At 39.8% G+C, this 23,359-nt stretch overlaps 3 protein-coding genes across 3 annotated transcripts; 1 reads left to right on the top strand and 2 right to left on the bottom strand.

Moving 5' to 3' along the window:
* Positions 1-167: 167 nt before the first annotated feature.
* On the top strand, positions 168-4,946 carry LOC117593984 (cancer-related regulator of actin dynamics homolog). Its single transcript, XM_034290804.1, has 13 exons — positions 168-255; positions 513-649; positions 854-958; positions 1,116-1,181; positions 1,458-1,605; positions 2,142-2,185; positions 2,337-2,402; positions 2,625-2,711; positions 2,868-2,903; positions 3,291-3,435; positions 3,659-3,730; positions 3,948-3,975; positions 4,865-4,946. Exons 2-13 carry the CDS (start codon positions 554-556, stop codon positions 4,944-4,946), a joined length of 975 nt encoding a protein of 324 aa, XP_034146695.1. The 5' UTR covers positions 168-255; positions 513-553.
* A 696-nt stretch (positions 4,947-5,642) lies between these two features.
* Positions 5,643-12,509, bottom strand: LOC105020600. Its single transcript, XM_034290803.1, has 6 exons — positions 12,425-12,509; positions 6,982-7,308; positions 6,551-6,883; positions 6,313-6,453; positions 6,168-6,211; positions 5,643-6,059 (listed from the first exon to the last, which is right to left on the bottom strand). Exons 1-6 carry the CDS (start codon positions 12,507-12,509, stop codon positions 5,940-5,942), a joined length of 1,050 nt encoding a protein of 349 aa, XP_034146694.1. The 3' UTR covers positions 5,643-5,939.
* Positions 12,510-19,404: 6,895 nt separating this feature from the next.
* LOC117593983 (immunoglobulin kappa light chain-like) lies at positions 19,405-20,779 on the bottom strand. Its single transcript, XM_034290802.1, has 4 exons — positions 20,536-20,779; positions 20,102-20,449; positions 19,929-20,035; positions 19,405-19,413 (listed from the first exon to the last, which is right to left on the bottom strand). The coding sequence occupies exons 1-4, from the start codon at positions 20,777-20,779 to the stop codon at positions 19,405-19,407; spliced, it is 708 nt and encodes a 235-aa protein (XP_034146693.1).
* Positions 20,780-23,359: the final 2,580 nt, after the last annotated feature.

Genomic DNA, 23,359 nt, shown 5'->3' with positions numbered 1-23,359 from the left:
ACACTATCTTTCGCGCCGAAAGATAACGGCTGGGCGTAAAAATTGCGATATCAGCGTTGGAGATCCGCTATGTCCTACTTGAATGGACTGAGGGTGAGGATAGAGGGGCCCATAGTATTTTGGCTCTCGACTGTGTCCGGAATTTTTCAGTAAAAAAATTTCTTGAAAGGACTGAAAAAAACGAGAAGCTGGTGGAATGGCGAAAAGGCCGCCAACCCTGGCCGGTGCACCGAGCAAGAATTATTGACGTGGCAAGTATGTTACATGCTAACTTTATCTGACGTTATGTAGTTACATACCACATTTAATGTTTTTTCTCGCTCTTAAAGAAGTCTAAAATGGATCTTGCTAGGTCCCTGGTTAGCAATAGCTTCGCTTTCTGGCTCATGTTAGCTACATAATTTGCTAATGTAAGCGAAGTCCAATTGGGACTAATGTTAGATTTGGTAACGTTAAGCATGATTAGACAAACGTTTGCAGTTCATGATAACATTTTAATTTTATTGCACCAGAATTTGAAAAAACTCTCCAAATTAAACTGCGTGGGATCGAGATGGAGAAAGAAGTCACACAGCAAACAAAACGTCCTCACATCCCAAACTCAAAGTACCGTGATCAGGGGCAGACTGAGAAGGCTTCAAAGAAAAGGGTAACTGACTGCACCAATTGGTGCTTTACTTAAATGATCTCCCCCTCTCTCTCTTGTTTCTTAATGTGTAGGCATGTGTGTAGGTTTGTAATTGTGTCATCTATGATGATTTCATGTGCTTTGTTGACAAGATGTATGTGCAAGGTGGTGTAACGTAAGTTAATAAGAGTTGGGCTAAAAGTCAGTCTGTTTCTCTCTGTCAAGGTTGACAATAAAAAGAGATGTCCTTCTAAATACAACCACGAGGAGGAGGAGGAGAAGGAGGAGGAGGAGGATGAGGCGCGTCATGACAGGCCTTCAAAGAACAAGGTACACTACCAGTCTGCATCCAGTGTGTGTTGTTACATTGCAATACAGTAAAGATAAGTAAGACTTTTATAATAAAGTGCATTACCAGTAGCTGTAACAAGGTATGACACCGGCACAGTAGGCAACTTTGTCCTCTCTCTTTCTCTCTCCCTCCCAGCGGGCCAGCGAAGAGGAGGAGCGTATTGGGGATGAAGAGGACATAGTACCACCCTCTAAGAAAAAGGTAGCCTAAATGATGACATCCATTGTGTGGTGTATTACATACATACATTACATGACATACAAGATGAGGAAGTTTCATGTTTTAAGTAAGGAATAACCACCAGGAGGCCGGACAACCAGTTACATATAGCCAAGTGGAGGGACTTCTGCCCTAGACTTCTTGCCACCTTCCTCTTACACCTCTCGTGACATCCTCCCAGCCAATCAGAATCAACCATTTACAAAATAAGTTATATAACAATTAGCTGTTGTTCTTCTCTCTGTCTCTTTCTCGTAGACAGCTGCTGAATTTAGAAAACACCTGGATGAACAGATGTGGGAGAGAAGGAAACTTGACCAAATGCAAAGAAATTTGCAGGAGTTGAGAAATGAAGTCCATTCTCTTAAAAATGAAAATGCACGTCTGAAAGACATTATCATCAATCGTAAGTATTCCTAATTTTTATATTTATTAGCAAGGTTTTTTCTGGAGATGGATATTGCGGTGGCAGAGAAGTGTAAACTTAGAAATGTTATGGGCTGAAACACGTGTTTGGCAAAATATGTTGTTAGCTGGTGAGGTAGTGTGTGTGCTCATATAGCCGTTGATAAGATTCAAATTAGATTTATATTTATTTGTCTCTTTCTGGAGGAATTTGTAGAGGGTTAACAAAAGTCATGGCCTAGAGAACATACAGTTCATGAGAATAAATGATGCTTTTCTGTCTTCAACGGCTCAAGAAGGCAATCGGCTCCAGAAAAAAACCCTGGGGAATTAGAATTTGGGAGAAATTGGAGAAAGAAAATTGCGTTCACAACCAGGTTTCCTATGCAGAGCCTTATCAATGGGCTTTGGAGGGTTTTAGCTTGAGTTCACACCTGCAGGAAATGTCTTTCGAAGAGTAAGGGCACTGAGTTGCTGGGTGCTATTTTGATCTAGTGATTGTAATTATAGTTTTTTCTTTATATAACCTCTTTCTAGAAACCCCTCAAATGAAAAGTGACATCGCCATTATTGCTCAAAAGGTAAGTTCCTCTGATTTTCATTGCTTTTTAAAATTGTTTCTCAAGCAGAACTGGAGAGACTTGTGATGTTGGGCTGATTGATAGTGTTAATTTTTTATGTATTTACACTTTAATTTATTTAAGAGAATAACTATATTTTTCTTCTATGAAGAAGACTGGAAGGACTCCTGTGGAGGATCTAGATTCCTCCTTCTCGACTTTTGGAGAAATGCAACCGGTGAGTAACCCCCTTGCATTTTTATTTATTTATTTATTTTAATTGTTACTCAAACAGAGCTATATGGATTTTTATTATGTTTGGCTGATTACTTTTGCATGTAACTTTAATTTATTGGCATGTTTAATGTTTTTCAAGCCCCCCCTGTAAATAAGAATCTATAGTGGCTTGCTTGGATGAATAGAAATTGTTGAGTTTGACTATGTTTCTTTCTTCTCTAAGACTCCAGAGAGGAGACAGAGCCCAGAGGACACCGAGCCCTTTAAAGAGAGTCCCATGGTGACTGAGCGCTTTCGAGAGACACCACAGGTGTGTGTAACCCTTTTATACCTCAGATTTTACTTAAGGCTCCAACTGAGCTATAGGGATTTTTATGTTGGGATAGTTAGTGGTAATATGTAATTTACTTGCCCCATATTTATAAAATTGTTGAAGAGTTTAACAATGTTTTTCTTCTCTAACAAGACTGCAGCAACAGCTGAGACCTCAGCGAAAACACAGGTGAATAACATATTATGTAGTAAGGATGGGTATAAACTGTGTGCTTTGTAGGAGCCAATTAGTGTTATAAGTGACAATCATCCTCTCCTCCTGCCCCCCTTCACTCCTCTCCACCCACTGTCTTTTCTCCTTCCCTACTCTCCATCCAACCTCCTCCTTTCCCCCCACCCTGTCCTCCTCCTTCTCTCCTTTAATAACGTTTTGGGCAGTGATTAATTTGTTTCATTTCTTTATCATTCATCTGCATTTATACATATCATTAATCTGCATTTATACATAAAAACCTATTAACTATTGGGAAGCTAAGCATAAGAATCAATATGAAACATGAAAAAGTTTCTAAAAATTGCCAATAAATGTATATTGTGATGTGAAATTATTTTTCAGATGGAAGTTATAAAGGGCTCTGGGGTGTTTTGCCAGGCTGAAGCGTGGAAAGCAGCCCGCCTTGCCCCCTCTGCTACTGCCATGGTGCGGAATCTCCTGCTGGGCACCTTTGATTTGGAGACTTTGCTGAAAAGCAACCTGAATGGTACAAAACAACATGTTCCTAATCTCTTCTGTCCTTGAAAAAAAAAACAGTCATATTCTGTGGAATAAATTATGTGTGTGCGGGCATACCATCGCTTTTTTACTTGGCATTTTTGTATTTCCTTGCACCTCAAGAAAACATGATGTGTATATAAAAAAAACTCTTGCTTTCTCCACCTTCATTTTACACCCCTTTCATAATAATTTTGAAATATTACTTTAAGGTGGGAAGCCAACCAGAGGGGATGGGGAGCAGCTGGTCGCACTTGACCAAATTAAAAAGGCAGCCATTATTGGTGAGTAAATGCATAATGCATTGAGAAGGGAAAACCAAACTTTTAAGACTTTATAAGTTCACCACTTTAACCATAGCCTACTTGTATCAATATTTATTAGGCATCAATGGAGACTGCATAAAGTAGGGCACCAATTATTGTTACTGTATCTGCTTGGCACCTTTAATACTAATTCATCGCTTTCTGACTTCTTGATCCTACCTTTCCTCTTCTAAAGCCACATTGCTGGGGTATTGCGCTGTAAGGTGTGTAGTCCTCTATTTTGTAGAACATATAGTGTTGCAAATAACCTCATGGCATATTGTTGTCGTCTGAAGTGTTCTTAAATAATCATATTCACCCCTCCTTCACCTTAATCCCCTCTGTCCTGTGTTTGTGCCTTATTTTGTCTATACCGGTTATTGATTTGCTTGATTTTATTGCTTGATCTTATTGCTCTTCGAGTAAACCTAGCATGGCAGCTCGCGGGTGGAATGTGTGTGTGAATGGGTCAATGGGAGGACATTGTAATGTATTTTGGGGGTGCAGGAAAATGCTATAAAAGTGCAGCCCATTGACAACTAGATATGTTTACATGTGCAAAGTTTCTTACATCAGATAAAAAATTTGAGGGATTAGAATATCTGAATCTGTTTACATGGAAACAAATAATCTAATCATGACGTGCATAAACATGCACCAAGCCTTATTCAGAATAATAGCATTTTGACATCCGCAGAGCGGTCTTAATTTCCCTAAAACAACTGCAGAAGTTGTACTTCACCTGTGTTTTAAGCTAAACAAAAAACTCGGGAGTGGCAACATTTTTCCTATCCATGAATTTTCTCTGCTTTGGATGCACATGATTGACTGTGTGACTGTTAACAATGCAGTTCCCATGACGGACGTGTGCATATGAAAGAACAATGCCCCCCCCCAAAAAGGGGGGGTGATGTTTCAAATCAGAATTTCTTTCAGATTTAGCAGAATCCAATCAGAATCTTCCAATTGACGTGTTTACATGACACATTTTTTATTATGGTCAGCCCTTTATCCAAAATATGTCTCCAGTCGCAGCTGTACTGTAAGCACTTTGGGTTCCTGATGAAGCACTATATTATTATTATACTGTCTAATTATTTTTGTCTTCTCTAGATGCTACATTGAAGAAGTGGCCGGCAGCCAGCCGAGGGCAGATAGGCACATCTATCAATTCAAAGCTCAACAAGATAAATAGTTTTTTTTTTCTATTCAGTTTTTTGTCTTGTTTTTGTTCTTGTTCTATTTGATTGTTCTTAAGTAAATAAATAAATGTACATTTCTACATTTTGGGCTTTTATTTATGTTGCATAGTAGCTATGGATTTTAATAATTTTACTAATATATAGGTAAACATATAGGTGCATATATACATGCATATTTGCACCCATATATACTTGCATATATGTACCTATATAGGTACATGTATGCACGTATATATGTACCCATATATGTACACATATGTGCATATATGGGTACATATATACGTGCATATATGTACCTATATAGGTACATATAAGCCCGTATATATGTACACATATGTGCATATATGTGTACATATATGCACACATATATACGTGCATATATGTACCTATATAGGTACATATATGTACCCATATATGTACATATATGTGTATATATGTACATATAATATAGGAAAACGGCCAATTTTATATATGTCACATATATTAAAAACATATATCAAAACCTATATTTAAACATATATGTTTATATAGGTTATTTCCATGTGGGACAGTCTCACATAATATGGCTATCAGCCAATCAGCATTCAGGATTCAAACAACCCAGTTTATGGCAGTTAATATATCATGACAGAATGTCCCGAGTTAAGCATCAGAAGTTTCAACATAGGAAATGCTTTATTTTGCATTTTTAAAGTGACTGTTTGATACACAGCGTTGAACGGGTTGTTGTTTGGTCACCCCAGAGTATTTCAGCAGCTGATATTAACATAGTTTTGAAGGTTATGTTGTTCCACAACCCTTCGCATCCCTCTAACTCAGCCTGGCGACAGCCCACCCCTCATTTCGACCGTCTTTGGGTCTCTATTCCTAACCAGTCTGGACCTGAATGACAACTGTAATCTCTTCACATTTTACTGAATACATTTAAATACACTGTAGTCAAAAAACAGCTACAGTAAAAGGCACATTCATTAATTCCTCCTGTTCTATTGTCTAATTCCGGCGTATACTACAACTGGTTCTTCCTCCATGTTATTTCTCTGTCTTCTCGACATGTTCTTGTTCAGATTCAAAGCAACATAATGAAGATTGTCTGCATCCTGGTTCTGTGAAGAACAAAGGAGGCTTGTGAAGATTACATGTTTTTTTCACCCAGTGTTGTTTTGCCAAAATGTGATCATGCTGAATAGTGACATGAAATGATTCCTGCTTACCCCTGCAACTGACCGGTAAACTGTTGGACCTCTGGTTTGAGAGTCTGAAAACAAACACACAAAATACTGAAGATACCATAACATTTATTCCTCAACTGAACATCAGAATACGACATAATAACTTATTAAAAGGATGTGCTCTGACCTCTGCACTGCCGACACATCATCATATTCATCTTGTAAATAATGTAAGTAAGTACAATGATCAGGATGATTGAGACGCCCAATGCTACTCCGAGACAGTACACCAAGAATACAGGTTCAGTGTAATTGCCTGTTGAAATGTAAACAGGAATTAAAGAAACTCAGAGTAGAAGTAAATATGTTTAATTCAAATTAGACAACCCCATAGATTTAAACAAACTTTCACCTAACTTTGACCTCCAGATTTGTTCCATTCCCAAACAGTATCTCTCCACCTGATTCCACAGCACAGTAGTAAGTCCCAGTATCAGAGAGGCTGAGGTTCCTCTTGGGGAGGTTGTAGACACAGCTCTGTGTAGGAGACCCAGACTCAGGGCTCTTCATACACTGACCACTCCTGTCTCCATTGGTATAAATGATTCCTGGAGGAGATTCTCCTGAGTCACGTCTGAACCAATAGACACTGTGTTCTCCTTCACAGGTCCCAGTGTTTATTGTACAGTTCAGAGTCACAGAGTCTCCTGGCTGGACTGACACAGAAACAGGCTGCTGAAGCACAGTCTTGCTGGTTCCTGACACAAAAATAAGTAAATTCATTTGCAGCTTTAGACTGTAATAAAAAGTATGTCATAGACAAATATTACCATATTAAATACAAGCTGATGCCTACCTTTGAGAATGAGAAATATTCCAAAGGCAAATTCCATTGAATATAAAGGGACTCCACAACAGTAATAAATTGCTGAATCAGATGGCTGGATGTTTGAGATCCTAAGGTGGAACACACCTTTCCCACCAGGAACTGTAAACCGAGGGTTATCCTTGAAATCATTGTGAAATGTTACTCCATCAGCAAGTCTGAAAATAGTTGTAATAAGTTGAGGCTTCCCTCCTGCAGTTTGTTTGTACCATAAAATTTGAGGACTTTTTCTTGAAGGAAAGCATTGCAGAGTCACAATATCCCCAAGATGAGCGTTAAGAAAATAAATTGGATTACCTGGAATGAAGAGAAATAACACAGTCAGAACATACATCCTTAATGAATCCTGCTTTCAGTGTATTTGTTTCAACAATGAGGATGTTCCTTATGCCTAAAATACTAAATGGTAGAAAGTAATTAAACAATTAAACTGCCATGATGTAGATCAGATAATCAGATTGACTTACAGGCTTTAAAAAGGAGAACCAGGACAAGACACAATGTGAACATTCTTCAACATCTTCTGTCGTATCTGGTATTAGATAAGAACTGAGATGAGGGTCAAGAGAAAAAGTGATACAAAGACAGAGACAGAATCAACTGAAATGTCTACCACGCCACAGATGAAGCACAGGTTTTAGGTTGGCTCCCCTGGTTGTTTAGAGAGGAAGTGAGGTCTAGATAATGTCCCACTTTACATAACATGTTTTATCGCTTTGTCAATGTTGCTTCTTTAAATTGCTTTGGCCTTCAAAAATATGTTTAATGGTATTCTTTGGTATGTTTCCACAGTTTCTGTAGGTTGCTGAGAGTACTGGCATAAATGTCCTTTTAATATACAGAAAGGGTTTACAATGTTACATTTTTCATACTTCATGTCTGTAGAAGGCATTTCAAGTTTTTAAGAACCTGGTTAAATGGTAACCTTCACTTACTACCAAATGTTTTAAGGATGCCATGCAGCTAGGTCTGGAAATAATTGGACTCCTACACAAGTTTACCAAAATATATTCAAGTAACAGTTAAATAATGAATATGTGCTCAAAAAGCAATTTCTCAGCTTTAATATTAGGGTATTCACATCCAAATTTGAGGAAGGGTTTAGGAATTACAGCTCTTTTTCTCAAGGGACCAAAAGTAATTGGACAATTCACTCAAAAGCTGTTTCATGGACAGGTGTGGGTTATTCCTCCATTATGTCTTTATCAATTAAGCAGGTAAAAGGTCTGGAGTTGACTCCAGGTGTGGCATTCACATTTGGAAGCTGTTGCTGTGAACCCACAACATGCGGTCAAAAGAGCTCTCAATGCAGGTGAAACAGGCCATCCTTAGGCTGCAAAAAATCCATCAGAGAGATAGCAGGTACAGCAGAAGTGACAAAATCAACAGTTTGGTTCATTCTGAGAAAAAAAAAATTGCAGTAATTGCAGGAGTTGTGATTAGGTACAAATGTCCAGCATTCCTGTCCAAACAGAGCACAGGTTCCTCCCTGGGAGGCCAATAGATAGTCTAAGGCTGCCCTGCTCTGGAGAGCAAGCAAGCGTACAGCTCCCAGCTCCTCAAAGATCAGATTACTGGCCCTAGCGGTCACATTAGCAAGATGTTCTAGTCCTAAAGCTTAATCACGCACCTGATCCAAGGCTTGAATCACACCGTACATGGGCAGTACATGACCATCATTCGAGTGCCCCAGGTCCGCTTATGGGTCAGCCAGGACAGGTGACGTGTTGGCCGCTGGCTACTATTGACAACAACAGGGGAAGAATCTGAGACCTGCATCGCCGGAATGACATATACCAATCCACAAGTGCCAGCTCAGTTATTAGGTAGGAAATCATAAGCCTGGGTACCACTGTGATGGCAATTCCATTGATCTGAACTCTTAAAGGAGGAAATACAGAGACAAAATTCTGTTGGCATAATTAGTGTCGGTTACCCTGGGTCTGTTACAGTTTACCACTACCACCTAATGGCCTTCTCCTTTTTTTGGAGCTCTTTCAGGGGTTGAGAACATACAGTAGATCACAGTACTAATGGTTAATGTGTATGGGTTAATCACAAAGAATACAATTGTAACTTCATATCTTATGGGCACATAGGTTGTCATTACTCTCTCTAGGCAATTGTTGCCTACAACTGCGTCCTTCTTTTCCTGGTCCCACAAAGCTGTTTTACACATTTGGGTGGAAGATTTTGGTGAAGCAGATTAGAGACTTACTACAGTTGCAGGAGCCCTTGGGGTAAACGGACATTCTATATGGGCTATTCTGTTTGTCTGTTTCTTTCTTACCTCCGGTCTAAATTGGGTCGTGAACTGGGGCAAGGGGCGGGAAAAGGGTTGGTCCTCCATTTTCTCCTATGGCCACCCTGGCCCTACAGATGGTGGACCATATCGCACCTGGATACCTCGATCAATTAGTGCAACCTGTTCTTTATTAGTTATTTTCCTGAGGTGTTAATAATGAAGAACATGCATACAGCATAAAACCTATGAGGAAGCCTTTCGTCAAGCTATAATGTGATGGAGAGAGAGCCTCCACTTTCCCTAAGGATTGGACTGGAAAATATATATGAATGTAAGGTGTACTTTAGAGGAAAACCCTTGTGGGAGCCATTCCTGGTTAGTAGCTAACTTCAGTCCTCCTGCTATACAGTTTGCCCCAGTTGGAAACCCCTGGATACCCAGGGTCAGATACTCTGCCTTCATGCCTGGAATGTTATTGCAATTCAGGTATACCTCTGTTCCTCCCACTAAGGTTCCTGCTCTGTCTTTTCCTCCCCCTTTGAACTTTGTGTTCCCCAGAATGTGTTGCTGGAGAGTGTAGGTGAGTGGTGGAAGTGTTTAGGTGCAGTGGAAGTGCAGTTACGTGTGGTGGCATCCGGTTTCTTTGCTTGTTCGGTTTGGCTGTCAGAGTCAATGCTTTAAGCCCGTCTTTGGCAGTTCCTGTGGATTCTAGACTCCACAGAACTCCCACAGCACTTCTGTTGTTCTCATTATCTAGGCACATTCACTTCCAATGAAACGTACATTCACATTGTAATTGTTAATGCACAGATTCCACAAACCCAAAGAATGTCAAACGTGAGGTGAGGCCCATCCTGCCAAAACAGAACCCTTAGTAGAATGGGTACACACCCTGGTAATTGCTTACCACACTTTAGAGACAGCTAAAATCATGGATGTATCTTCTAAGTGAAATAATATAATATTGTAGAAAAGATGTCCTTTATTAATTTAACAATACTGATTTTTGAGGAAGCACATCCGTTTCTTTCCACCTTTTTATGAGCACAGCTAGTTCTGCTGTGAGGGAACCTGAGAGGTACAGCGATGCATCAGCAGACCTTTAGATGTCTCTTACCACAGTCTGAAGATTTCTAACATGGCAGTCTAGTAGAGTTGGTCAGGGTACTCACTCTGTCTGCTACTCTGCTGGTTGTCTTGCATGCGGTTGCTAAACCCACCCTCCACCTCTTTGGTTCTGTTTCCTTCTGTGGGGGATTGGTACTGTATAACTTGCTCATAGCCATTGGTATTGTTACTAATAATATTGTTTTAATATTGTTATTTGTAGTATTTTATACACAATCATGTAATGGCGGTGAGTTGCAAGCCTTATAAATAAGGCTTGTAACATGCAGCCTACTTGATTTGGTTAACTGTTTTTAATCTTATGTAATCTCCACAGTTTTTCAAGGCATAGTGCTGTCAACAAGTTTGCAGTGCTTTTGTACTCATGCATTTCCGAAACATGCCTGTGCTACTGGTCGGACAAATATATATATTTTTTTATCGCAACTGATAATAAAATATCCTTTTGCATACACTAGTTCTCCTGCATCAGATGAGAGTGAGAGTGAGTCAGGGGGTTATGGGTAACTTTTATAGGCAGCTAAAGTGGGTTTTTTGACACCAGGACCGCGAACAGGCCTTTCAAGAGGCGTGTGCTGAAACTGAATAAATGGTCAGAGTTGTCGACTCACACGGACGGACAACATGTTGGAGTGAGTGATGCCCGTAACAAAGATGGAACCCGCATACCTGTCGGAGTGTCACAGAGAAGGGCACACGTCAGCTGGAAAGGGCACTATACAGCCAAGGGACATTAGTTCTGTACAGGTTGAGCCTTACTGTGCACGTGTATAAGCTGTGCTATATAAGACCTTAAATCATGGGTATGAAATATCACTTTGTCTGACATTGTTTTAGTAACCATGCTTTGGTTATGGTTACAAACATGCTTTGGTTATGGTCTGTAAACATGAGGTATGAGTAGGGGGCAGAGACACAGTTTTTGATTTACCCTCATAAACCTGTATAAGGCAAACGGGTTCTTATTTCAAAAGCACACTTCACCATTTGGTTGATAATGTACGTTGTTAACGGTTCCTACAGCTGAAAGTATACCAGGACTCCAGGCCCCCTAAAAAGTGACATTTTGAAAACGACACTGCAAATTTAAGGGACACACATAATCATAACAGTATAACACCAAGTCAGTTAAACCTCAGGGATATCAATCTGTCTAGTTAGAAAGCATAAGAGATTGTGAATCAATGTCACCTGTTTTGGTGGAAATGAATGTGACAACAGGCGCACTGAGGAACCAGCAAGACAACCCCCTAAAAGGGAATGGTCTTGCAGGTGGTGGCCACAGACAATTGATCCCTCCTTATCCTTCTTGACTGATTCTTCTCTAGTTTTGTGTTTTGCTATTGTCCTAACCACTACTGGTAGCATGAGGTGGTATCTGCAGCCCATTCAGGTTACACAGGTAGTCCAGCTTCTCCAGGATGACACATCCATACATGCCACACGTGTCTGCTGTGTGTCCCAGTACAGTATTAAGAGCATGGAGGAGATACCAGGAGACGGGCCGTTACACCAGGAGAGATAGACAGGACTGTAGAAGGGCGTCAATCCAGCAGCAGTTCCGATATCTGCTCCTTTGTGTATGGAGGAACAGGAGGAGCACTGCCATAGAAAATGACCTCCAGCGGGCTACTGGTGTGCATGTTTCGGACCAAACTGTCAGAAACCAACTCCATGAGGGTGGCATGAGGGCCCAACGTCCTCTAGTGGGACCTGTGCTCACACCCCAGCACTGTGCAGCTCGTTTGGCATTCGCCAGAGAACACCAGAATGGGCAGGTATGCCATTGGGGCCCCATTCTCTTCACAGATGAGAGCAGGTTCACACTGAGCACATGTGACAGACGTGAAAGAGTCTTTAGACGCCATGGTGAATATTATGCTGCCTACAACATCATCCAGCATGACCGGTTTGGCGGTGGGTCAGAGATGGTCTGGGGAGGGATATCCTTGGAGGGTCGCACAGACCTCCCTGTGTTATCCAAATGTACCCTGACTGCTGTTAGGTAACAGGATGAAATCCTCAGACCAGCTGTCAGACCTTCTGCTGGTGCAGTGGGCCTCAGGTTCCTCCTGGTGCAGGACAATCCCAGAGTGAGTAGGAAGTTCCTGGATGACGAAGGCATTGATGCCATTGACTGGCCCTCATGTTCCCCTGAATCCAACTGAGAACATCTGGGACATTATCTATTGGTACATACAGTGCCTCCAGCTAGCGCCACAGACTGTCTATGAGTTCACTGATGCCCTGATCCAGGTCTAGAAGGAGATCCCCCAGGACAACATCCATTGTTCAAGTTCAAAAGGTTTACTTGTCATTTGCAATCACAAGCTACAGCAATGAAATGCTTGGTATTCCTACTCCCGACAGTGCAGTTAAAAGTAAAAAAGTTACAGTAATTATAATTACAAAAAATAAGATAACACAATCGCTCAGTAATAACACTAAACAAAAACACAAATCAATAATAATAACTATACAACTATAAAACCGTAGTGCAATGTAAAAGTGACAGGTGTGCATGATATAAGTGGCAGATGTGCATGATATAATGTGACAGGTGTGCATGGGACTATGGATGGAAGGGAAGAGGGGTCCCGGAGTTGAGCAGGTAAGAAAGCCGTCCCCTAGCCTGTTCGTTTTGGACTGAATACTCCTGTACCTTATGCCTGACGGCAGCTCTGTAAACACTCCGTGGCATAGGTGGCTGGGATCTGTAAGGATCCGTTTGCTCCTCCTCCTACACCTCTCTTTGTAGAGATCCTGCAGGGATGGCAGGCCGGACCTTGTGATGCTCTCTGCTGCTTTGCTGTCAAGGGCGGTGCAGCTGCCATACCAGGCGGTGACACAGCCGGTCAATAGCTCTCAATATTGCATCTGTAGTAGTTGGTGATTATCCTGGAATCCATCGAAAGAAGAGCCGTTTCCTGGCCTCCTTTACCAAGGTGTTAGAGTGATGAGACCGGGTCAAGTCATTGCTGATGTTAACACCTACTGCAGACCCATTGATGTGTATGTGATCGACAATCATCTCCTTCGTTTTGCTGATATTGAGCTGGAGGTTGTTATCCTGACACCACAAAGTCAGTGACCTTACTTTGTCTCCATAGGCTGACTCGTCGTTGAGAAAGGTCAGTTGTCTCAGGAGCATGTCCAGACGTTGTCAAGAGTGCATACAGGCACATGGGAGCCATACACACTACTGAGTCACATCAGATGTTACCATGATGACATTCATGGAAGTTGGAACAGCCTGTCATTTCAATAGCTTAGTAAATTTTTCGGCGTGAATTTGAATCCAGCCATCTATTAGGTAGGTGATTTTGGTTTCCATTGTCCAATTGTTATGTAATTTCGTTCTTAACGAATTACACCATGTCCAGTAAAGATTTTGATCCTAAATATATTTCATTAATCAAGACCAGATGTGCTATTTAAGTGTTTTCCACATTTTTTCGAGTGTATTTGCTGAATATTTTGTACATGACAGTTTAACAACATCTATAGAATTAAGAATTCTGTCAGAAATGAAAAAAAGTACATGTTGAACAAAGATTACAAAAGGCTTGTCTTAACAATACAACTAGTAACATAAATACACATAAGCAAATGGAATGCATACTGTCATGGAATTGGTAATAAACTCTAACAAATAGAAAAAACTATATATTAGATCTAAAAAAAATAAAAATAAAAAAAATATATATATATATATATATATATATAAAGCATGACATATCTGTCATGCAGTGGCAGAAGTACAGCCAACCCAAAATGTTGAACATTGTATCTATCCCCATAGAATTCCTGTGTCTGTCACAAATCGACACATAATTATCAACGGAAGAATCAACATGCAAATTGTACAGTGTTATTATTGCCATCAAACTGTAAACACGGTTGATACTAATTATGCAATGGCAAGATGTTTTTGTTGTTTTGTTGTTAAGTGGAAACGTCCAACCAGAATCTTTTAAATGAGGGTTTTGTGTATTTTCCGTCTCTGTTCACACCAGCAAAGCAACACTGACCGCAAGGGAAAATGTTGTGCATGCAGAGAGTTCATCCGATGAGTCTGCAAAGAGCACATGCATTTAGTCTGCACACTTAACATTAGAGAAGACCCAAGCCTCTGATCTCCTCTGGTATCACAGCTCTCCAAACCACTTAATGTTGTACAACATGAATGTACAAAAAGTGACCATGCGATTAAGATAGCACAATGCTTTTAAAGTTTCATTGTGTCTTTGTACTCCTCCCAAATCGAGCACACCTCTAGAGACTGAGGTTGTTTGGTTTTGGGTTAGGTCAGTTATTTTTAGTCTGCTGGTATGGGAGATATGAGACCCGATTGGTGAGAAGTATATTTGAGAGAGAGAGAGAGAGAGAAGGAGAAAAAAAGAGAGGTTAGAGAGATGCATGAAAAGACAACAACAGGTTACTGTGGTGGAGCTGAGAGCTCCAGGTCAGTCTTCCTGTGGTGATTGTTGCTCGCCTTCAGCAGAGAGAGAGTATACTACAGTGGAAAATAACTAGGCCTGTCAGTGTCAAGATAAAACATATGTACAAAAAATGATTTTACACACAATATTTTTTAAAGATTTTTCTGTAAATATTAAGTAGGTTTTAGTAATTTTAAACAAATGTTAAGAGTTATAAAGGCTTCAGTCTTTGTTAGTTTTGTTGCAGTTTACATCCAAAAGTCCTATTAATTCAAAATCGATCTGAATGCCTTTGATGCATGGGAAGCTTAAGCTACAGAACACAGAAGAGAATCGCCCCTGTGTGTTTATGCGAGGCCCAGTGATGTTCACTCCAGCAGGTCCACTCAACACTGAACTTCTACTTCCTGCCACTCACACTACAGGAAGTGATGCTTTCCTCACTGGTCCTTCCTCCTCTACCTCAGACACCAATCATATTCTCCTTATATGGTGATTAGCTGCTTTTTAGAATAGGGGTCCGTGATAAGTGTGAAGAGAAAACAGGAAATACCAAGGAGCAAGAAACGTAATGACAAATTCCATTTTCATTTAAGCCTTTATTAGTGATTAACATGATACAATGCAATTTTCTATACTTCTTGAAGATGACCAAATCACAAATACATACAGAGGTACAGTATAGGTAAGCTGACAGGCCAAAATAGGCAAAAGCATCTCTATGGCCATTAAGTGTTTTGCCTTCATAAGCCACTATTCTAACCACTCTCTGTTCTACTGGGTTTTGTGGCCTAACTGAGTGGAAGAGAACTTCAGCAAACATATACAGGAGGGATTGATTGATCATATTACATTTCATTACATTTAATATAGGCACATATACAGTTGTGCTCATAAGTTTGCATACACTGGCATTGATTTTGAAAATAAATATTTTATTAAAGGATAGTGTTCATATGAAACCATGTATTATTATAAAGTTGTTTGGCACCTTTTTAAATCATAATGATAACAGACACACCCAAATGGCCCTGATCAAGAGTTTACATACCCTTGAATGTTTGGCCTTGTTGGTGACACACACAGGTGAACATGGCAATTAAAGGTGAATTTCCCACACCTTTAAAAATAAATATATACTTTTGAAATTGCAGGTAGTTTCTGTATAGAAATAGTCAATGAGTTTGTTAGCTCTCACGTGGATGCACTTAGCAGGATAAATACTGAGCCATGGGGAGCAGTAAAGAACTGTCAAAAGACCTTCGTAACAAGGTAATGGAACTATATAAAGATGGTAATGGATATAAAAAGATATCCAAAGCCTTGCAAATGCCAGGCAGTACTGTTCAATCACTAATTAAGAAGTGGAAATTCTGGGACCTCTTGATACCAAGCCAAGGTGTAGGTAGACCAATAAATATTTCAGCTAAAACTGCCAGAAGAATTGTTCAGGATACAAAGAAAAATCCACAGATAACCTCAGAAGAAATACTTTCTGCTCTAGAAAAAGTGTGGTTGTTTCAAGGGGCACAATACCATGATACTTGAACAAAAATGAGTTGCATGGTTGAGTTGCCAGTAAGAAGGGGGTCAACAAGGCCTAAAGTGAACAGAATACCATCCCAACTGTGAACCATGGTGGTGGCTCACTAATGTTTAAGGGGTGTGTGAGCTCTAAATGCATGGTGTATCTTGTGAAAATTGATGAAGGTGAATGCAGCATGTTATCAGATATTACTGCCAGACAATTTGCATTCTTCTACACGAAAGCTGCGCATGGGATGTTCCTGGACTTTCCAGCACAACAATGACCCTAAACACAAGGCCAAGTTGACCCTCCAGTGGTCACAGCAGAACACGGTGAAGGTTCTGGAATGGCCATCACAGTCTCCTGACCTTAATATCATTAAAACATTCTGGGGAGATCTCAAACATGCGGTTCATGCAAGACGACCAAAGACTTTGCATGACCTGGGGGCTTTTTGCCAAGATGAATGGGCAGTTATACCACCTGAAAGTATTTGGGGCCTCAGACAACTATTACAAAAGACTGCCCGCTGTCATTGATGCTAAAAGGGGCAATACACAGTATTAAGAACTAAGGGTATGCAGACTTTGAACAGGGGTCAGTAAATGTTTTCCTTTGTTGCCATGTTTTATAATTGTGCCATTCTGTTATGACCTACAGTTGAATGTGAATCCCATAAGAAATTAAAGACATGTTTTGCCTGCACAATCAAGTTTTCTTTGGTACATATGGTACATACACACTTTTTGGCACACTTTTAGCCCCTTAGTGCCAATTGGGCATGGTTTAAATGCCACGGCCTACCTGAGCATTGTTTCTGACCATGTCCATCCCTTTATGACCACCATGTACCCATCCTCTGATGGCTACTTCCAGCAGGATAATGCACCATGTCACAAAGCTCAAATCATTTCAAATTGGTTTCTTGAACATGACAATGAGTTCACTGTACTGAAATGGCCCCCACAGTCACCAGATCTCAACCCAATAGAGCATCTTTGGGATGTGGTGGAACGGGAGCTTCGTGCCCTGGATGTGCATCTCACAAATCTCCATCAACTGCAAGATGCTATCCTATCAATATGGGCCAACATTTCTAAAGAATGCTTTCAGCACCTTGTTGAATCAATGCCACGTAGAATTAAGGCAGTTCTGAAGGCGAAAGGGGGTCAAACACAGTATTAGTATGGTGTTCCTAATAATCTTTTAGGTGAGTCTATATTACCAATGCTCCAAGGGTATGCAAACTTTTGAGTACAACTGTATAGTCGTCTCCACAGGTTGAACTGGTTGAACTTGATGGAATTGCATTTGCCTTTAGTCCTCTTCCAAGTGAACGTGGGGGAAAGTTTGAGTGAGGAACAGAAGCGTTCAATTTGCAGTGGTCCCTTAATTTCAAGACCTCTTTTCCTCACTCAAAAATTCCTTTTTGACTTTTTGGAAAGGAAAGAAAAAGGTGCAGTGGTCTTTTAATTGTTTCCGGAGCTGTATATTTTCAATTCTCCAAGGGTATGCAAACTTTTAAGCACAACAGTATATCAAAAATAGACACTGTAGAAAAATGTAAACATAAATATGTATTCAAAGATATGGCAAACCAATTTCTGTCCTCTTCCACAGCTCCAACTTGTCATCTGGTAGTAGCATACACTACATGGGTGTCCAGCGCCGTCTCCCTCCTCTGCATTTTCCTCTTTATATTCCTGGAGGTGACATTCACTGTGGCACTATTCAGAAAATCCGGATCTTGGTCCTATAGATTTAGAAACATGATAACACACAAATCACATGAATGCTGTGTTTGATTTACTTGTATTTTAGAAGAAAAAAATATATTATTTACCAGATCATTTTGTGGTTGTTGTTGTGAGTCATCAAATGCATATGATATAAAACAGAGAGGATATATCAATGGTCCATTCCATTTTAGTGCACATATGAATTGATAATATTAACTAGGGTTAAACAACCTTCATTTTATGCTTCCACAATATCATGGGAAAAATTGACATTTGTGATTGTTGTTCACATTCTGTTTGTGTCTCGTCTGATCTTAAGGGCCAGGAGAAGGATGACAGTCAATAGAACAGCAGTCACACCAGCCAGGATCGCAACCAATGGGAAGAAGTCTGTGGTTCCAACATCATCCTCTCCTATCATAAGACTTCATTTAGCCTCAAAACTATAAAAACAATACCTGATTTACTACCAAAGATGGGAATGCTTAGATTATAAACCTTTAACCCTCTCCTGGGGACTCCCAACTGTTTAGTTTTTGCCCTGAAATAGCTCACCTGATTCAACAGGTAAGGGCTTGTTAATTTTTTTTATATTTAAATCAGGTGTGCTAGCTCTGGGATACATCTAATAGATGGAATGGCTGGGGGTCCCCTGGAGAAGGTTGAAGACTATGGCTTAGATCATAGTAAATGCTTTTTTGCTGTATTTTTCCGTGTATATTACCGTTACCATTACTCTAAACAACAATTAGCTCTTATTATCAATATGGGTTGAAGTTAATGCTTTGAATGGTTCTCTGTCTAAACACTTTAAATACACTTTCATGACATTGTACTGGCTCTTTGGGTGTGTTGGCATCTCCATGACCTTTCGGATCAATAGGACTGTTAAATATTCCTACAGGTCACATAACTGTTGATTGCAATTTTTTTTTATTTACAACTCTTTCATGTGCATGGCAGTCTTGTAGCACAAAGTTTCATCATGGCAACTGATATTCACATTAGATGAATTAAGAAAACATTACCTGTGACATATAAAACAGTTGTATTTGTGAAGATAAAGTATTTATCAAATACTCCACAAAAGTACCGACCACCGACAGCAATGTCCACATCTAAGATTTTAAGAAGTATCATTTGATTCTGCAGTAAAAAAAACTTCATGATGTGTAATGTACGGCTCCGTGCTATACATAGAAACGATGCAAAGAGGCTCTGATGCATTTACTTGCTTGAACCAGGCTACATGTCCAGGAACTTTAAGGGTATTTTTACACTGTAGAGTGACATTGTGACCCGGAGGGGTGATCACTGAAGCTGACAGAGAGACAAACATGACTAAGGACAGACCTAAAACACTCCAAAATAAGATACAGATACAAATGTGAATGTTAGTAGTTAATTAACACAAAAAACTTGGACTGAAGATACAATAACTTACAGAAGCAGTAGAGGACAAGAGATGGAACATAAAGGCATTCCATTCTGGGTGTATAGATCAACTCTGCCAGACCATGAAGAACTGAATCTTCATAAACTAGAAATGAAAATAATTTGTGATTATGGGCGGGACATCGATGGAGTGGCAAGCAGGGTTGCAGAGTTGCAATTTATTTTTAACCACAAACCTCTCGTGTATGATTTCAGAGAAACAGTAATACTTTATTTTTCTCAGAAATATATAGTTAATTTACCTTTCATAGTGGACATTCATTTTGTGTTTTCAGAATGTGCATTGCATGTAGATATGTAAAAAAATGGACACAATTGAAAATACCTCTGTGATCTCCTCTCCGAGTGTTGCATAACATACAGAGGAACAGAAAGGTCACCAGACTCAGAAAAATGTTGGACAGTATCAAGACAAGAACAGTAGGACTCAGATCAAAAGGAAAATATATCTGTAAATTCTTGTAAGTGACCATATCATTTAAGGGTGCTCACACTGATGTAAATTATGTACTAATTCTTCTGATGATTTATAGAAACAAATGCTTTGAATTACCTTGAACATTCAGCTTGGTCCCATTCCCAAACAGTATCTCTCCACATGAGGCCACAGCACAGTAGTAAGTCCCAGTATCAGAGAGGCTGAGGTTCCTCTTGGGGAGGTTGTAGACACAGCTCTGTGTAGGAGACCCAGACTCAGGGCTCTTCATACACTGACCACTCCTGTCTCCATTGGTAGAAATGATTCCTGGAGGAGATTCTCCTGAGTCATGTCTGAACCAATAGACACTGTGTTCTCCTTCACAGGTCCCAGTGTTTATTGTACAGTTCAGAGTCACAGAGTCTCCTGGATGGACTGATTCTGACACTGGCTGCTGTGTAACTGTACTGTTTAAATCTGCACCTGTGAAATAAAATAAATTGATATGCGTTAACATTTAATTAACTTTAACATACATTGTCTTTAGTAGTATCTACAAAGTTGCTAACCATTAAGCACCAAAAGTGTCCCTTGTCCAAACTCTATATAGTTCAATCGTAAGACTCCACAATAGTAGATTCCAGCGTCCTCTGGCTTGGTAGAATATACATTTAAGTGAGAGGTTCCTTCTTTAAGCGTTAAATTAAAACGCCCATCCTTGAAGTTATCATGGTAACGGACCAATTTGTAAAACATATCTGCCTTAGCCACATGGTGGATATTCCTGCCTGTGGTGAGCTTGTACCAAACCATGTGAAGACTGTTCCTTTTCACAAAGCATTCAATTGTCACCTGGTCCCCCAACTGTGCTGCTAGGAATGACGCAGGCTGATGTACCTCCGTTGATTGAACCACCCCTGAAACAACATTCGGTATTCCATTAAAACCAGTTGAGTACAAAACACATAATATTTATCTCTGTTTCAGTGGATATTTTCTTTGGCCATTGTTACTTACATAAGTTGTTGAGAAGAATAAAGACAAGGAGCTCAACCATCCTGCTGTCCTTTGGTATTATGGATCACTGGTGTTCTTTTAAAGACATCCTGTACAAAGTCTCAGAGTCACACATCATTAGTATGATTGGTCAAATGTAAGTCGCATCTGATTTGACTGTCAGGTTTGTTCCATTTAACAACCGATTGGCTAGCCAGAAGGTTCAGGCAAGGAACAGTCTCCAAGGTCAGAATCAGTGTTACTTCATTAGATTGGAAATAATTTCACTACAGGAATTATCTTTAGATCTGGTATGAAACAAATAAGCATTGCTGTGTGATTGCCAATGTAGGCTACTGTTTTTCTCTTTTATTCTGTTCTGATGATTAACTAGTAGACAGGGTGACACGTTGTGGACGAAAAACAAGCATAGTTCTTACCCAAGATAGCCATATGTTAGAAAAGCAACATAGCAACACAGCTAGAGAAAGGCTAACATGCTAGTGTTTGTAAACACAACCACAAAGTTGAACAGAATCGGCACAACGTATGCAAACTTATTGGCTGTGTAAAATTCTGGGGTGTTTTTGAACTGGCACTAAGGGGAATGGACAATTCCTTAAAGATAATAGCAAACAAGCGTGTTTAGGTTACTTTATTTCGTTATTCCCAGTGGATTTGGGAGAGATTAATATTGTAACAAATGTTCCCCCAGGCATACGTTCCAAGGCATTCTGCTGTTTTCCATGTCGGTCAACGTGTGTGAGAATACACTCGCTACTGATGACCTCAGTCAGCTTTGGCAGACACCTGACCTGTGTAAGGGATTCCCTTGAGCATGATGAGACAAGGTGAACATGGTTTGACCCTGGAGCATGATGAGACAAGGTGACCATGGTTTGACCCTGGAGCATGATGAGACAAGGTGACCATGGTTTGACCATGGAGCATGATGAGACTAGGTGACCATGGTTTGACCCTGGCGCATGATGAGACAAAGTGACCATGGTTTGACCATGGAGCATGATGAGACTAGGTGAACATGGTTTGACCCTGGAGCATGATGAGACAAGGTGACCATGGTTTGACCCTGATGATGGTGCTTATGCATAGAAAACACAGTGGGCCATAACTTCCTACATTTTCCAGGTGATCATTTGACACAACATCATGATGTCTTGATCTCTAAAATAATATTAAGGAAAAATAGGTAATTTGTTGATACCTGATAACAGATTTCAATTGTCTGATTTGATTTATTAACCACAATAATCAAGCAGTAAAATAATATGAAAAACAGATGTTTATATTATTTTATTGCTTGATTGCATATTGCACGACTTAATCAGATTTCAGGGTCGATTAGGTTTTCATTAATTTGCATTATTTCATTTTACATCTCTTGATTAATCCTTCATTAGGGTTTTAAATACAGCAACAAAGTTTACAATATTCTATACTGCAGCTGGCAACATGAGCACTTGTCCATCTGAAACGATAAGTACATTTGGGTTGAGAGGATAATTTACATAGCATTTAAGACATTGATTTGTGTTGAACAAAGTACTTCAGATCTCTGGGTAATATTAACTAATAATGTGTTTGTGGTCTTTGAAATTATTAATCTGACTGTTTTTAAATAAGAATCTTCCTCATAAAAGAGTGGTTGATTTAAAAAAAGGGGATCTATTGTTGAAGATTATATGAGACTACAGAATAAATAAAAGACGGAGAGAACTCTGAGGATCCTCTAGGCACAAGCCCATCGGATCTTACCATTGCTTAGAGACAACCTACATTTCCGGCTGTAGAGTACCTGTATGTGTTCTATGTGAGGGAGTGTTATTGCCACACAGTGAGCCTTTCTCTTGAAATGTAAGCGCAGAAAACCTTTATGAATCAATCATGACTGATTATAACCAATATTCCTTCTGTTGTGGTGTCTGGTGTTCCACTTTAAGTGTGACTTCATTATTTTACGAGAGGCCAAAATAATAAGCACACGTTGAACTACACATCAGAAACATTGTTTAGAGGCCAATGTAGAGAACAGGACAGTCTTTAGTAAAGAACTGTGTGAAAATAAGTCTGTTACATCTGAGATAATTAAGCAATAAAGCATGAAGGGGTGAGATTATTGGCCAATATACCACAGCTAAGAGAACACTGCACATAGCTGTGGTATATTTGCAATATTTCACGATCCCCAGAGATGCCATACTCCACTTTCAATTAGAGCAGTAAGTGATGTCATACACGTGGTGCATAGTCTCATATTATGGATTCAAACCACCCAGTTTACGACAGTTAATATATCATGACAGAATGCCCCGAGTTAAACTTCAGAAGTTTCAACACAGGAAATGCTTTATTTTGCATATTTAAAGTGACCATTTG

This window comes from Esox lucius, chromosome 24 (genome assembly GCF_011004845.1).
Source record: "Esox lucius isolate fEsoLuc1 chromosome 24, fEsoLuc1.pri, whole genome shotgun sequence".
NCBI lineage: Eukaryota > Metazoa > Chordata > Actinopteri > Esociformes > Esocidae > Esox > Esox lucius.
This window is presented reverse-complemented; position numbering and strand designations above follow the sequence as displayed.

Bases quoted from the DNA above. Each gene is read 5' to 3' on its own strand.
- LOC117593984 (XM_034290804.1), top strand. From the start codon at position 554: ATGGAGAAAGAAGTCACACAGCAAACAAAACGTCCTCACATCCCAAAC. The intron at 2,186-2,336 runs GTAAGTTCCTCT...TCTTCTATGAAG, and splicing joins TCGCCATTATTGCTCAAAAG to AAGACTGGAAGGACTCCTGT. The intron at 3,731-3,947 runs GTGAGTAAATGC...CCTCTTCTAAAG, and splicing joins TAAAAAGGCAGCCATTATTG to CCACATTGCTGGGGTATTGC.
- LOC105020600 (XM_034290803.1), bottom strand. From the start codon at position 12,509: ATGCCTTCGTCATCCAGGAACTTCCTACTCACTCTGGGATTGTCCTGC. The intron at 7,309-12,424 runs GTCTGACAGCTG...TCTTCATTCCAG, and splicing joins GCCCACTGCACCAGCAGAAG to GTAATCCAATTTATTTTCTT. The intron at 6,884-6,981 runs GTAGGCATCAGC...TTTTTGTGTCAG, and splicing joins AATATTTCTCATTCTCAAAG to GAACCAGCAAGACTGTGCTT.
- LOC117593983 (XM_034290802.1), bottom strand. From the start codon at position 20,779: ATGGTTTGGTACAAGCTCACCACAGGCAGGAATATCCACCATGTGGCT. The intron at 20,450-20,535 runs GTTAGCAACTTT...TTTATTTCACAG, and splicing joins GACACTTTTGGTGCTTAATG to GTGCAGATTTAAACAGTACA. The intron at 20,036-20,101 runs GTAATTCAAAGC...CATCAGTGTGAG, and splicing joins GACCAAGCTGAATGTTCAAG to CACCCTTAAATGATATGGTC.